Raw genomic sequence first — 14,746 nt, forward strand, 5'->3', positions numbered from 1 at the left:
GAGAAAGTGTATAAATGCAGCGAGCAGACTGAGACGCCTGCTTCTTGGGAGAAAAGCAATGACAAACCTAGAGAGCATCTTAAAAAGCAGAGACATCACCTTGCCAACAAAGGTCCGTATAGTTCAAGCTCTGGTTTCCCCAGTAGTGATGTATGGAAGTGAGAGCTGGACCATAAAGAAGGCTGATCGCCGAAGAATGGATGCTTTTGAATTCTGGTGCTGGAGGAGACTCTTGAGAGTCCCATGGACTGCAAGAAGATCCAACCTCTCCATTCTGAAGGAAATCAGCCCTGAGTGCTCACTGGAAGGACAGATCCTGAAGCCGAGGCTTCAAGACTTTGGCCACCTCATGAGAAGAGAAGACTCCCTGGAAAAGACCCTGATGTTGGGAAACATCCCCACATTCAAGGAGAAGGGGACGACAGAGGACGAGATGGTGGGACAGTGTTCTCGAAGCGACCAGCATGGGTTTGACCAAACTGCGGGAGGCAGTGGAAGACAGGAGTGCCTGGCGTGCTCTGGTCCAGGGGGTCACCAAGAGGCGGACACGACTAAACGACTAAACAACAAACAACAACAGACCAAGAGCAGCAGAGATGTAGGAAACATAAAGGAGGGAGGGAGACATCTAGCTCAGTGGCAGAGCCACCCTTGTTCTGCATGCAGAAGGTCCCAAGCTGGCAGGACATCCCTTAAACGTGCGAAAAGAGCCTTATGGATCAGGCCAGTACCCCATTTAGTCCAGCACCCAGATCTAATAATAGCCAACCCGTTGGCTGTGGGAAACCTGCAAGCAGGATGCGGCCACAAGAACACCCTTCCCTTTCCAGAAACTGATATTCAGAGGCATAACTGTGGAGACAGAGAATAGCCATCACAGCTAGCAGCCATTGATAGTCTTATTCTCCATGAAATTATCAAATCCTCTCTTAAAACCATGTAGGCTGGTGGTCAGCCCTTCCTCCTACTGCAGTTTAACTGTCTGCTGTGTAAAGAAATCCTTTTTGTGTGTGTGTCCCATATCTTCCAACATTCAGCTTTTAGGATTACAGTGGTACCTCGGGTTAAGAAATTAATTTGTTCTGGAGGGCTGTTCTTAACCTGAGGTACCACTTTAGCTAATGGGGCCTCCCGCTGCCGCCGCTGCGCGATTTCTGTTCTCATCCTGAAGCAAAGTTCTTAACCCGAGGTACTATTTCTGGGTTAGTGGAGTCTGTAACCTGAAGCATATGTAACCCGAGGTACCACAGTACAAGAGAGGGAGGAAAAACTTATTTCTGTCCTCGTTCGCCATGCTGTTCATAATGTTATACACCTCTGTAACATCACCTCTTCCTTTGGCTCTAAAAGCCCCAAAGCTGAAATGTGTGTGCGTCTTATGGAGCGAATGCAGGCTGCGCATTCCCTCTTCCTATTCTGGCTTCTGAGATTCAGAATATTTTTTTTCTTGTTTTCCTCCTCCAAAAACTAGGTGCGTCTTGTGGTCTGGTGTGTCTTATAGAGCGAAAAATACAGTACTTACTACATAGCTGCAGAATTCAAGAATGGAAATAAAATAGGGCAGATAATTTAAAACCACTTCTAGCTTTGTGTGGATGCAATCTGCGTATCTTTTAATGAATGAAAATGCAATCGAAGAAAGATAACTCCCAAAGAGGTGTTCAGATACCAGTGCCGCAGTTCCAGTTTGTATTACCTTTTTGATGAAACCTTGAAATCAAATCTCCCGGAAATGAATTCTGACTCGTTTGTTTGCTGTCTGGCAGCATTAATTTCTACTGCCTTTGCGAAGCTTTTTGTAAAAGGAGGGGAGGTCACAAAAGTATGAACTCCTCTTTCCCACACACCCACTCCACTCACTCCAGGCTACTGGGGGCTTTTCCAAAGGAAGTAATCATTTTAGGCCCCAACTGCATTCTGAAATCTTTGCATGATGCTCCACGGTTTCTTTACAAGGCTCGCTTGCCACGGAGGTCTGCTTAGACATGGCTGACGGAATGGCAGGCCTCTGTTGGTCAACAGCTTCCGATCCAATCTTGTTGTCATGTCCATCTTTGTTAGATGGAGATCTCTAATTTGGTTTCTTTGCGGCCCATCAGGAGCAGAGCAGAGATCCGACAGTATCCCACATGTTTTTGCAGCTGCATCCTTTGCTGCCAGGAGCCAGACTTGTTCATTTCCCAAGTTGTCAGGGTCCCTGATGGATCACTTCAGGATCCGGAGGCTCATCTTCTGTTCAATGTTCAGCTTTTCCACAGACTGCAAAACAAAGTGGAGAAGATTGGTGTTACCAAAAAAAAAGCTTTAGTGGGCCTTTTTAGCCTTTCTCAGACCTAGAACTGCTTTTCATGGCTGGAACCCCAGTCCTGGAAAATGTGATGGATAATTCAGTGTGTGCCTCTGAGAAGTTGCCTCATCGCTGTTCACCACCCTGGTGTCTTGGAGGAAGAGCAGTTTATAAATCTCTTAATAAAAAGCAAACAGAGTGGGGGAACCGGGACCAAGCAACACTCAGGGGTTAAGGAGCCAAGTGTCCACAAGGGGTTAGTGTAGGGGTGGGGGACCTCAATAATATAAATAAATAAATAAATAAATAAATTTTATTTCTACCCTCCCTTCCCCGCCTTCAGCCCAAGGGTCATGGCCCCCTTCTGGGCAATCTTCTGGGGATCACATGATGTGTTGGGTGCGGCAATAAATGTAAATATTACCTTTGTGGGACAGCTTCTACATGGCACACATTCCCACAGCCATCTCTGCCATCCAGGCAAGCAGAGTTCAGAGGACACGTGTGTGTGTGTGTGTGTGTGTGTGTGTGTGGCCGGCCTGGGGAGAGAGGATGGAGCATTCTGGGTAGAGTCCTGAGGGACAGATAGAAGGGTGTGGAGGGATAAATTCAGCCCCCAGGCCTGAGGTTCTCCACACCTGGGCTATGGCTGCCTTGAAGGCACAGATCCACTTGTCTGACATCTTTTGCTTTTTTAAAAAAATTACTGGAAATTAATCTTATGTTCCTCAGGGTCCATATCTCTGCAGTGTATAGACCAGCCTTCCTCAACCTTGTCCCACTCCAGATGTTTTGTTCTCCTCCCATCTGGGGGCTGATGGGAGTTGGAGGCCCAAACATCTGGAGGGCACTAAGTTGGGAATGGCCAGTGTGGAAGAACCTGCCCTATCCCAGACCTTTGCAAACTCCTCAAAGGAGATGGCGTTGTCTCCATCCTTATCGGCCTCTTGGACGGTTCGGTCTGTGATGCTCTCGAGTTGCTCATCCGTCACCTCGATCCCAATCATCATTCTCAGCACCTGGGGGTTGGGGAAGAGGGGTAGCCAGAGAGATGAGGGGTTCTTAAGGGCGCTGCTTCTCCCTATTCCTCCGCCTTCATCAAGATGAGGGACTAAAGCTTTGCTCTGCTGATGGCTGGAGCACAAACTTGGGCGTGCTTCTGCACCGATGTCCTTGGATAAATCTCCTGGGGTTCCTGGCACGATAAGCACTTGTGACCTTCGCAATGTAAGAAGACCCTGTTGGATCAGGCCAATGGCTTGGATAGTCCAGCATCCTGTTCTCAGAGTGACCATTAGGTCCAGTTGCGGACGACTCTGGGGTTGCGATGCTCATCTTGCTTTACTGGCCGAGGGAGCAGGCGTACAGCTTCTGGGTCATGTGGCCAGCAGGACTAAGCCGCTTCTGGCGAACCAGAGCAGCGCACGGAAATGCCATTTACCTTCCCGCCGGAGCGGTACCTATTTATCTACTTGAACAAGTGTGCTTTCGAACTGCTAGGTGGGCAGGAGCAGGGACCGAGCAACGGGAGCTCATCCCGTCATCGCGGGGATTCGAACTGCCAACCTTCTGATCAGCAAGCCCAAGAGGCTCAGTGGTTTAACCCACAGCACCACCCGCGTCCCTTTAGCAACTGGTATTCAGAAGCATTACGGCCTCTGACCATGGAGGCAGTACATAGCCATCATCGGTAGTAGCCAATTTGTCCTCTCTGTGAATTTGTCCTCTCCTCTTTTAAAGCCATCCAGGTAGGTGGCCGTCACTGACTCCTGTGGCAGGGAGTTCCACAGTTTAACTGTGCGCTGCGTGGATAAGTTCTTTTTTTTATCCATCCTGACTCTTCCAATAGTCAGCTTTGAGCCCAAGACGTTTCTAGCCTGGTACATGTGAATTTTAAAAAGTGTTTCTACGCATGTAGAGAGCACATTCCTTTTGTCAGGGTGACGCCAGCTCTCCTCCTCCATTGAGGTTTAGGGGGCAGGATATATTTGCCTTTGGGTAACATCTTTAAGCGCTGCCCCTCCCTGATTTTAATTCTTCATATGCACACCCCCTTTCCCACCCTTGCATTTCCCCCCAGTTGTTTGCAAGAGTTACCTGTAATATTTCTGCTCGGGAGATCTTCCCATCCTTGTCTTGGTCGTAGAGCTGAAAAGCAACTGAACAGGAACCAGAACAACAGGGGGGGAGGTTAGCAGTGGGGAAGGTTTAGCGCGAGACACCGTGTTGTGCTGCCGGCCCACAGATCTGTCCAGCTTAAGGGTGGACATTAAGCACCCAGGATGCATGTTGTACTTTTGTTACCGCACAGCATAACTGGGGAACTTGGCAGTGACTGCGGAACTCTGCATCCAGAGTGTTTCAGTTTTCATTTAAACGAAATCAACCAAGCGTCTAGCCCTTCCAGCTACAAGGGGTACTTCTTGGCACCTTCCTGTAGTTGTTTTCCCTGGAACACCCATTGTACGTCCACTCACACTTCAGCTTGCTAAGCCGGCTGTTAGCGTTCTGCGAGCCTCCGGGTCCTTCCACCGGCCGGAAGTGGGCCAGCACACGAGTGAATGTCCGGAAGTCCGTAGTCTCTCTCCTAGGGAGAAACAAGACCCTTCGTGGAATCTTACCTACTAGGAAGGAACATGGGAATCTGCTGGCCCATCTAGCTCCCCATTGCCTTCACTGGAGATGCTTGGAGTTTGAATCTGAGACCTTCTGCATGCAAAGCAGGTGCTCTGCTCCTGAGCTACCGTATTTTTTGCTCTATAAGACACACTTTTTTCCTCCTAAAAAGTAAGGGGAAATGTCTGTGTGTCTTATGGAGCAAATGTGTGGTCCCTGGAGCCAAATTGCCCAGGGCCGAAAAGCAAATCATGCTTTTTTTGGGGGGGAAAGAGGGAAGTGGGTGTTGAAACAAAGCCGCTGATCTTTTGCCAATCGGGGAGAGAGATAAGGGATGCTAGAGATAAAACTGACCAATCTGCGGGAGGCAGTGGAAGACAGGAGTGCCTGGCGTGCTCTGGTCCAGGGGGTCACGAAGAGGCGGAAACGACTAAACGACTAAACAACAACAGAGATAAAGGAGGCTGCCTGGGAGGGGGAAGGTAAAGACAGCAAGGAGAGGAGACAGGAAGACTAAAACAATGAAAGAAATTAGAAGAAAAGGAGGAGCAAAAAACTGCTCCAGCTAAGGAAAAGACCCTAAGGCAAACAAGAGGGAAGGGAGTGTTGAAAGGAAACAGCTGATCGGTGGGATCGGAAGAGAGATAAGGGACGCTAGGGATAAAGGAGGCTGCCTGGGAGGTAAAAGCCCATGGATCCTCAGGATTTTTGCATTGGGTCACCCCAAATTCACCATCAGGTCACATAGCATGTCCATGGCTACAGCCTGCACCCAAAAAATCACGCACCCACTGTTGCGTGGGGCCGCAATGGCGCAAAAACATGGTTACAAAGCACGGATCCACATGGATCCTCAGGATTTTTGCATTGGCTCACCCCAAATTCACCATCAGATCACATGTCTGTGGTCATAGCATGAACCACAAAAATCATACATCCACTGTTTCGTTCAGAATATTTTTTTTTCTTGTTTTCCTCCTCTAAAAACTAGGTGTGTCTTATGGAGCAAAAAATATGGCACTTCCTTTCCTCTTTAGCCTGCCATTGCTTGAGGAAGCCTGGTCAGCCCGAGGGTGTTTCTTAATTATGCATTTGCATCAGGGCTGCAAAAGAGGCAGGCCTTGCTTACATTGGACAAGGCCAGTGTCTGCCTCACACCTCTCAGTCCTGTGATTTCTCTTTGCGTGGACTTTGGGGAACTGCCTGCAAGAGACCACTCCTGCCTGGCTGGGTCTCAGCGACAACGCAGGAACTCTGTGTGGCTCTCAGGCAGACACAGGATGAGCTCAGGCCCTTTCCCGAGACTTGGGAATTGGGGCCGGGAGATGTTCCTTGTGGATGTTCGCCAAGAGCAAATGCGTCTGTGGAAGAACATAACAGACTAGAATCAAGAAGCAGCAGGCAGCGGAAGAGCCCTCCAGGCACACTTGGCTGTTGCAGTACCCTGAATCATAGAATGGACTCTAGAATCATTCTTGTGCACTAAGGTCTGATTCCCTGTATTGTTAGAAGAGGACAGGATGCTGAAGTGAGGGCAAGGGGCAAGCGAGGGCGGTTTCTGTGTTTTATGGCACTGGGCAGGGCCAGAGACTTCCCTACACACAACACACACACAAACACACCCATCTGGGAAGAAGGCATCAATGATCCGGTCACCGATGGGGTTCACTGCTAGTTCTCCGATCCCTTCGAAGTCATCTTTGCTGCGGAGGGAGAAAACATAGCTATAACAAAACGTATAAGTTTTAGCAACAGAATTGGAAGGGATCCCCAAGGGGTATCTAGCCCAACCCCCCACAATTCAAAGGGGCTTATATTAGGTTTTAATTTTATTTTATTCTATTCCACCCAGCTTTTCTGTTCACAGTGAATATCTGAAGTGGCTGATGACCAAAACGAGCAGGGGTAAAACACATAAAGGGAATCAATTCTGGTCATAGTCAGAAAAAAACCCCCAAGGTTTCTTTGTTTTCCTGGTGCGAAGTCTGTGTAATTGTTCGGTAGGTTGAACAAGCAAAATTGTGTGAGACATGGCGACTCGTTCCGTTCGGCTCAGGCGCCGTCTGTGTAATTGTTAACCCCACACCCGCCTCCTTTGACTGGCCTGCAGCGATGATGATGGTGATAATAATAATAATAATAATAATAATAATAATAATAATAATAATAATAATAATAATAATAATTTATTATTTATACTCCAACAAAGCATTAAAATACAGTGGTCTGTTAAAAAGCTTTCCTAAACAGGGCTGCCTTCATATGTCTTCTAAAAGTCTGGTAGTTTGTTATTTCCTTGACATCTGGTGGGAGGGCGTTCCACAGAGCAGGTGCCACTACCGAGAAGGCCCTCTGCCTGGTTCCCTGTAACTTGGCTTCTCGCAGTGAGGGAACTGCCAGAAGGCCCTTGGAGCTGGACCTCAGTGTCCAGGCAGTGAATATTTTGAATCCACATTGCCTTTCTTCCTGCTACAATCCGCTTAAGAACTTGAGAAGTGGACAACCATAAAAGTTTCTGCACTGCTGCTAGTAGCAGAGACCAGCCTACTAAACGTACTGGGAGCTCAGGGGCCTTGCTACAGCCTCAACTCCTGCATCCCTAAATCTTTCACCCATGCACTAGGTGTTGTGCACAAAGCTGCGGTGATAACGTAGTTGTTTCTGCCAGGGCGCCCTAACTTACTATGTCAGCTGGGTGAAGCACTGTGAAACTGAAATACATCGGGTGTTGACAACTCTGCTCTGGTCAGAGCTCACCTGGAGTACTGTGTCCAGTTCTGGGCACCACAGTTCAAGAAGGACACTGACAAACTGGAACGTGTCCAGAGGAGGGCAACCAAAATGGTCAAAGGCCTGGAAACGATGCCTTATGAGGAACGGCTAAGGGAGCTGGGCATGTTTAGCCTGGAGAAGAGGAGGTTAAGGGGTGATATGATAGCCATGTTCCAATATATAAAAGGATGTCACATAGAGGAGGGAGAAAGGTTGTTTTCTGCTGCTCCAGAGAAGCGGACACGGAGCAATGGATCCAAACTACAAGAAAGAAGATTCCACCTAAACATTAGGAAGAACTTCCTGACAGTAAGAGCTGTTTGACAGTGGAATTTGCTGCCAAGGAGTGTGGTGGAGTCTCCTCCTTTGGAGGTCTTTAAGCAGAGGCTTGACAACCATATGTCAGGAGTGCTCTGATGGTGTTTCCTGCTTGGCAGGGGGTTGGACTCGATGGCCCTTGTGGTCTCTTCCAACTCTAGGATTCTATGATTCTATGACAAATGAGCAGGAATTTGGTGGTCAAAAGCAGTGGCTAAGGGGCATCTGTACGCATTTACTATGGGATATCCTTGCTGCGTTTACTAACTTTTTATGGGGCATCAGCGTGACATTGTTATGAAAATCCCTGTCTCTGCTGCGTTTTCCCCTCTTGCAGGTCTTCTGTTTGCAGAAAAACTAACTTAAAAAGACCCCCAGAACAGAGCAGAACTGGTGTTCTCTGCAGGTGTGAATTGTTCTTAATTCTACTCTGCTGACTCTTGGAATCACAGAATTCTAGAGCAGTATGTTTCTGACTTGTGCTCTGTCACATTGGACAGGTGAACCTATTGCCACTCCGCTCACCTTTAATGTGTCATCATTTTTTGACCAATTTGCTCCGGCGTATTTAGTACTGTATTTGTAGACGGCTCTTGAATCAAGCTTTAAAACCTTTTACCAGTCTCGGAAGAAGAAAATGGAGAAATAGGGCTTGAAGAAGAGCATGAGTTCATATTTACTTATTTTTAATTTAAGAACAAAAAAGTTCTCATGTGAATTGTGTCTTCCCTGTTCCCCTGGCTATATCATGTCCACAAGTGTGAATAGAACATGGCAGGATAGGAAAAAGCACAAACCTCAACTCAGCTGCCTGGATCTCTACTGTGTAAAGGTCAGTGGGGTGGTGGTTGTGGGGCAATGTCTTCAGACGGAGGCCTCTGATTCCTTCCTTGTTCTCAGATTGCCATCCTCTTTCCCTTCCCTTCCCTTCCCTTCCCTCATCCTTACCTGAGGAAGCCTTTTTCATCCTTGTCCAAAGCCTGGAAGCGCTGGTAAAGGCGCACAACATTAGCTTCCGAGACTGGGTACAAGAGGAAAGGAGAGGTTTAATGATTAGCCAAGAAAGTGCCATGAGCAGCAGGTATAATGACCTTGAAACGAATGTATTTTAAAAAAAGGAAGAAGCCAGATGCAATTAACATTCCCCTGAATCTAAAGGCGAACTGTTTGAAACTTGGAGAGCAGGCTTGAGCACGCCTGCGCTGCAAGGAAATGGGAACAGGCTGTCCAGATTCAGGGCAGTCTCCTGGTCCACATGGGAACGTGGTTGCTGGGGAAAAGAAGGTCGCAGGCAAATGAAGGTGATGGACTACATGGAATTGGCAGAAATGACGGGCAGAATCCGAGACCAGGGAGAAGAGTTGGTGAAAGAAGACTGGAAGAAATTTAAAGACTACTTACAGAAACATTGTAAAATTAATGAATGTTAGAAGGATGTTGGATAGAAACTAAGCGGTTTCCAGCTGTAATGCTTTAAGAGATATGAAAAAAAAAGAAAAGGTTTTACAAACGGGTAAAAGTTTAATGGTAAGGATTTGCTGAACTAACAAATCGAACTGGAATACAAAGAGGGGAGGTATGAGGAGGTCCGAGGAAGTATGTGTATGGAAGTTATGTTATTGAAAATTAATGTGTGTTTTTAACTGTTTTTTATTTTGTATGTTTATTTTTCTTTTCTTGTTATATCTTAAAAACTTTCAATAAATATTTTTTTTTTTAAAAAAAAAGGTCGCAGGCCTGAGGGAGGGCTGGTGATCAGCTTCATCTGGTTTGCTGGACTAAGCCGCTTCTGGCAAAATCAGAACAGTGCACAGAAACGCCGCTTACCTTCCCGCTGGAGCGGTACCTATTTATCTACTTGCACTTTGTCGTGCTTTCGAACTGCTAGGCTGGCAGGAGCTGGGACAGAGCAATGGGAGCTCACTCCGTTGCGGGGATTCAAACCGCCAACCTTCTGATTGGCAAGCCAAAGAGGTTCAGTGGTTTAGACCGCAGCGCCACCCACGTCCCTATAAATGATTTTAGCAGCAACTAAAATTCCAAGTACCAGATGAAATGGGAAAAGGTATAGAGCAAAGGTTGTCAGTCTGGTGTCTTTCCCCCCCACCGCCAACCTCCCATTATCCATGCTAACTGGGGCTGATGGGAAATGGAGGTGCCACTGTGACTATTATTCCTGCCACAGCACTTGTTGCTTTGAAATGTGCTGCATCTTCTCTCCAGGGAAAAGTGACCAGCCCAGCATAATAAAAGACAACATTGGGTTGAAAGCACAAGCATTCAAACCTCCTGCCCCCTACTGAGGGGATTTGATACCGCCCCACACACACTTGTTGAAGTGGGGAACAGGATGGAAATCTCAAAGTCAGCCCCCTCCCCTCCCTTTCCTCCTCTGGAGATTTCGCAAACAATAGGAAGCCAGCTGCCAGATAAGATGCAAGGCTTTGGGTGGGGCACCGTGCCAAGCTCAAAAGCAACAGTTCATTTTTCACCCAAAACTTGGTAAAATAACTCTTTAAAGGGGCAGGGGGGAGGATCACATTCCACCCCAGGAGCATGATGATCTCTCCCAAACTAACCGCACCCCAGATGAAAGATTCCCGTGTCCCAAGTCTCTGCTTTTGGCTGACTCATCAGAACAAGGAAAAAACAATTTCTTCCACAGCTGCAAATTGTCCAGAAGTTCTGCACTTGCACAATACTAGCTGATGCGCTGCACTTGAACAAAATAAAAAAAATCCTTCCAGCAGCACCTTAAAGACCAACTAAGTTAGTTCTTGGTATGAGCTTTCGTGTGCATGCACACTTCTTCAGATACCTGAAGAATCTGTATCTGAAGAAGTGTGCATGCACACGAAAGCTCATACCAAGAACTAACTTAGTTGGTCTTTAAGGTGCTACTGGAAGGAATTTTTTTATTTTGACTATGGCAGACCAACACGGCTACCTATCTGTAACTGTACTTGAACAGACTTTGTGGATCTCTGATCTCCGTTAGTCACCTCACCTCTGCTCTGTGCCCTGAGCTGGGAACAGGAGGCGGGTGGCCCCGCTGGGGTGAGGCTGGAACGGGACAGGCCCAGAACGCTGGAACCCGAAGATCTGGATTAGCCTCTTCTTCCAGTGCCTGCTCCCTCTCTGGCTCAAGGTGAGAGGGGTGCGTTGGCATCACGGCAGCTGCAGAGAGCCACAGCCACTGCCCCCTTTCACCTCTTAAATTGCTCCCTGCCCCTGCCCTGTGCTTTGATCTGGATCTCGGGAGTCCTGACAGCCCTTTCCTCCCAGCTCCCAAACTGAGCAGTGTTTCAGCTATGAAGTCCCGATTCTGATTCTCTCTGGTCACAAGGCTCTTCTCCACAAGTGCTGGATCTTTCCCTCCTATGAGATTGCCCAAACCCACTGGCCACGATTCCCACCCCTTGCGTAACTCTGGAGCAGCCAGGACTTCTCTCTTCCCAGCAAAGCCTAGTCGCCTCCTGGGACAGCTCCAGAGATCTAAGGCTGGTCTGTGGGGTTGGCAAGACGAGAGCAAATGCTCCGCAAGGCAGGTGGGCTTCTCATTTTGGGGAGGGGGGTTTAAAACAATTCCGAGCTCTGTTGCTAACTCCCTCCTCCCCCATTCCCCCCCTCTATTCATGGAAAGAAGGAAAGCAAACCGTTCTCTCTGATAAAGTTTTCCCGTACAGCCAGTTTCTTTCATGATCTCCTGCTGCTCAGGGACGGTGAAGAGCTGAGAAGTTTGGCCTCCCATCTTGAAGCCGTTCTGACTCTCCTCCAGGCAGCCAAAGCTGTTTACAGGGCGTGCCTCTCTCTCTGTGTGTGCATCTATATTAATATCGGGACACCTACCAACTTCAGCAGAGAGTCACACTCCCAGCAGCTGTTATCAAAGCCAGACAGCTGATCCACTGCAAGGGGAGGAGGGACTTGGGAAGGGCCGGGAAGAGTTGTTTTAAGGTGGAAAGGCAGGGAGAAGAGAGAGGCAGGCAATGCTAAGTGGCTGCTGTAAGTTGCATGCCGAAATCCAGCATCGCCTGAGCTCTGCGAGTTTGGCTTTCTCCCGACTGAAGTGCAGAGTGTTTGAGGACCAGGACATTTGCAGGGAAACCAAAATGCTTGTTTACAAAGCTATTGTACTACCAACCTTACTGTACACTTGTGAAACATGGACCACTTATAAACGCCATCTCCAACTCCTCGAAAGATTCCATCAACAGGGTCTCCGAAAAATTGTACACATCATTTGGGAAGACAGGCGAACTAATACCAGTGTACTGGAAGAAGCAAAGATCACCAGTGTTGTAGGCAAATGCAGACTTTAGGGTTTCACAAAACTCTTTATCAAGGAGATCACCAGTGTTGAAACGGTGATTCTTCAACACTAACTTCGTTGGACTGGTCATGTTGTGCGGATGCCTGATGATCGTCTTCCAAAGCAACTACTCTATTCCAAACTTAAAAATGGAAAGCGTGATGCTGGTGATCAACAAAAGAGGTTTAAAGACACTCTCAAGGCAAATCTAAAAAGTGTAGTATAAACACCAACAACTGGGAAACACTGGCCTGTGAGCACTTCAGTTGGAGAACAGCCTTGACCAAAGGTGTCCTGGGCTTTGAAGACACTCAAACTCAGGACGCAAGGGAGAAACGTGCTAAGAGGAAGGCATGCTTGGCAAACCCTCACCGGGATCAACTCCCGCCTGGAAACCAATGTCCCCACTGTGGAAGGACGTGTGGATCCAGAATTGGCCTCCACAGTCACTTACGGACTCACTGTTAAAACTGTGTTTATGGAAGACAATCTTTCTTGGTTATGAGGGATTGCAGAAGAATAACTTGCATGCAGGTCTTTGAGTTACAAAGGTCTCTTCTTCAGCAGAATATTGCGGGGGGGGGGGAGAGAATTCAACCCTTGGTAATTATAGTGCTCCCTTTCAAAATTTTGGGAAACTGCTGTTAGAAAATGGAACTTGGAGCTGTTGCCAGAAGGGCTTATGATCTGAATCCTGAAACGTTTTGTTGGCTTCCAATTGGTTTAAGGGCCCCAGTTTTGGCCTTTATAAAGTCCTTAGTGTACTTGAAGGGCTGACTCCCCTCTCCATTTCAGCTATGGAGGGGCCTGTCCCTGTGGGCCCCCACCCCAACTGCCCACTCCCACCGTATCTCCCAGGCTATGGCGCTCCTTTCAGGGGTGGGTGGGTGTGTGTGTCCCCTTTTCCAAAGGCTTTCTGGTTGCAGACTATATCAGAGGGCATTTGTAGTTTCTTGCTGCTGGCTGTGTCTTAATTTTCAAAATGATGCTTGTTTACTGATGTTGCAGATTTAATGGTTTTCGTTTGTTTTTTAAATGTGATCCCCTGCCGTAAGTTGCCTTCAAGTGCTTTGGCACAAAAGGTGGGATAGAAATATTTTAATGATATGCAAATCTGTACAAATTATTCCTAAGAAACAAATTATGATTAGGGCTCTGTACCTCCCCATTTGAGGTTTGCTGGCTAGTTTGGTGTCAAGAGAAAGCTAACAGACTTGGAATGGGGGGGGCCAAGTGTTGTTGGACCTTGGCTTCATTCACCCTGGTCAATGGAACGGGGTGATGGGATTTGTAGTTCAGCAACGTCTGGAAGTCCACAGGGATTGACATTGCCATGGGAGCTTCTTCAGGTTATTTGAATGCCGCTTCAGTTTGCACCACCTTCTCTCTTCTGGGCTTCTTTGTACCTGCCTGTACGTTCCCCCCTATCAAGCAACAATAAAATCTAGAAACTTGCTGTTTTTAGAAGCAGATTGATGGTAGTCTTGCTTTGCTGAAATGTAGCTAGATAGGCTTTCTAAGCCTGGACATAATCATCATTTTTACTATTTATACCCCGCCCATCTGGCTGGGTTTCCCCCTCAGGGCGGCTCCCAACAGAGGACTAAAAACAGAATAAAACTTCAAACATTAAAATCTTCCCTAAACAGGGCTGACATCAAGGGATATCAGGGAGAGCAGTGAATCGAAAGCAGCAATTTATATCTATCAGGGAACAGAACTGTGCTCAGTTTGGAACTTTGTGCTAGAATGACTTGATTCATTGTTCAGACACTGGGGGGCACTGCTGGAATGATCTGCAGGGTCTCTCTGGGTGAATGCAAAGTGTGTGTATATTAAGACGGGCCACGGGAATGCAGATTTATTAAATAAATCAGCTTTATTAAGAAGGGCCCTTGGTAACGTTGTCAGAAATCAGACTTACTTCACTTGAGGTATGGTTCAGTTCCGGAAAATAGAATGCAGGCAGGTTGCTTGCTGAGTTGAAGCTGGACTTGTGAACTGACTCCACCGAAATGTCCTGTGCTTGACTGATTCTAAAGTTCAATCAGTGTTGGCTCATTGCAGCACCAAGTGATAAATGTGCAACTCATCCTTTCAGTGTGTGCCAAGCACTTTTTCCGCAATACAGTGGTACCTCGGGTTAAGAACTTAATTCGTTCCGGAGGTCTGTTCTTAACCTGAAACTGTTCTTAACCTGAAGCACCATTTCTAGGTTAGTGGAGTGTGTAACTGAAGCGTATGTAACCTGAAGCGTATGTAACCTGAGGTACCACTGTACTGAGTATTTGCAGCTAACCCCAGCATATTTGGGGTTAGGGTGGCAGCTTCTAGTTCTGCGGATCAAGTATCCAGGCTTGTTTGAACCCAGCTCATCTTATTTTAGAAATCAAGCAGCAAGGTGTTGCTGAGCCATTTGTGGGGAAGGGCTGTGGTGGGTC

The 14,746-nt window shown here is 47.4% G+C and overlaps 1 protein-coding gene across 1 annotated transcript; it reads right to left on the reverse strand.

Annotated features, from left to right (window-relative positions):
* Window positions 1–1,586: 1,586 nt before the first annotated feature.
* LOC308590574 (calcineurin B homologous protein 2-like) lies at window positions 1,587–11,863 on the reverse strand. Its single transcript, XM_081200743.1, has 7 exons — window positions 11,678–11,863; window positions 8,942–9,014; window positions 6,526–6,606; window positions 4,765–4,874; window positions 4,385–4,446; window positions 3,184–3,306; window positions 1,587–2,259 (listed from the first exon to the last, which is right to left on the reverse strand). The coding sequence occupies exons 1-7, from the start codon at window positions 11,742–11,744 to the stop codon at window positions 2,206–2,208; spliced, it is 570 nt and encodes a 189-aa protein (XP_081056869.1). The 5' UTR covers window positions 11,745–11,863; the 3' UTR covers window positions 1,587–2,205.
* Window positions 11,864–14,746: the final 2,883 nt, after the last annotated feature.

The sequence above is a fragment of the Podarcis bocagei genome (genome assembly GCF_964188305.1).
Source record: "Podarcis bocagei genome assembly, chromosome: 7".
NCBI classification, from domain to species: Eukaryota; Metazoa; Chordata; class Lepidosauria; order Squamata; family Lacertidae; genus Podarcis; species Podarcis bocagei.

Coding starts and splice junctions, on each gene's coding strand:
- LOC308590574 (XM_081200743.1), bottom strand. CDS start 11,744: ATGGGAGGCCAAACTTCTCAGCTCTTCACCGTCCCTGAGCAGCAGGAG. Junction 9,015..11,677: donor GATCATGAAAGAAACTGGCT/GTACGGGAAAAC, acceptor TCTTGTACCCAG/TCTCGGAAGCTAATGTTGTG. Junction 4,875..6,525: donor GATGCCTTCTTCCCAGATGG/GTGTGTTTGTGT, acceptor GTTTCTCCCTAG/GAGAGAGACTACGGACTTCC.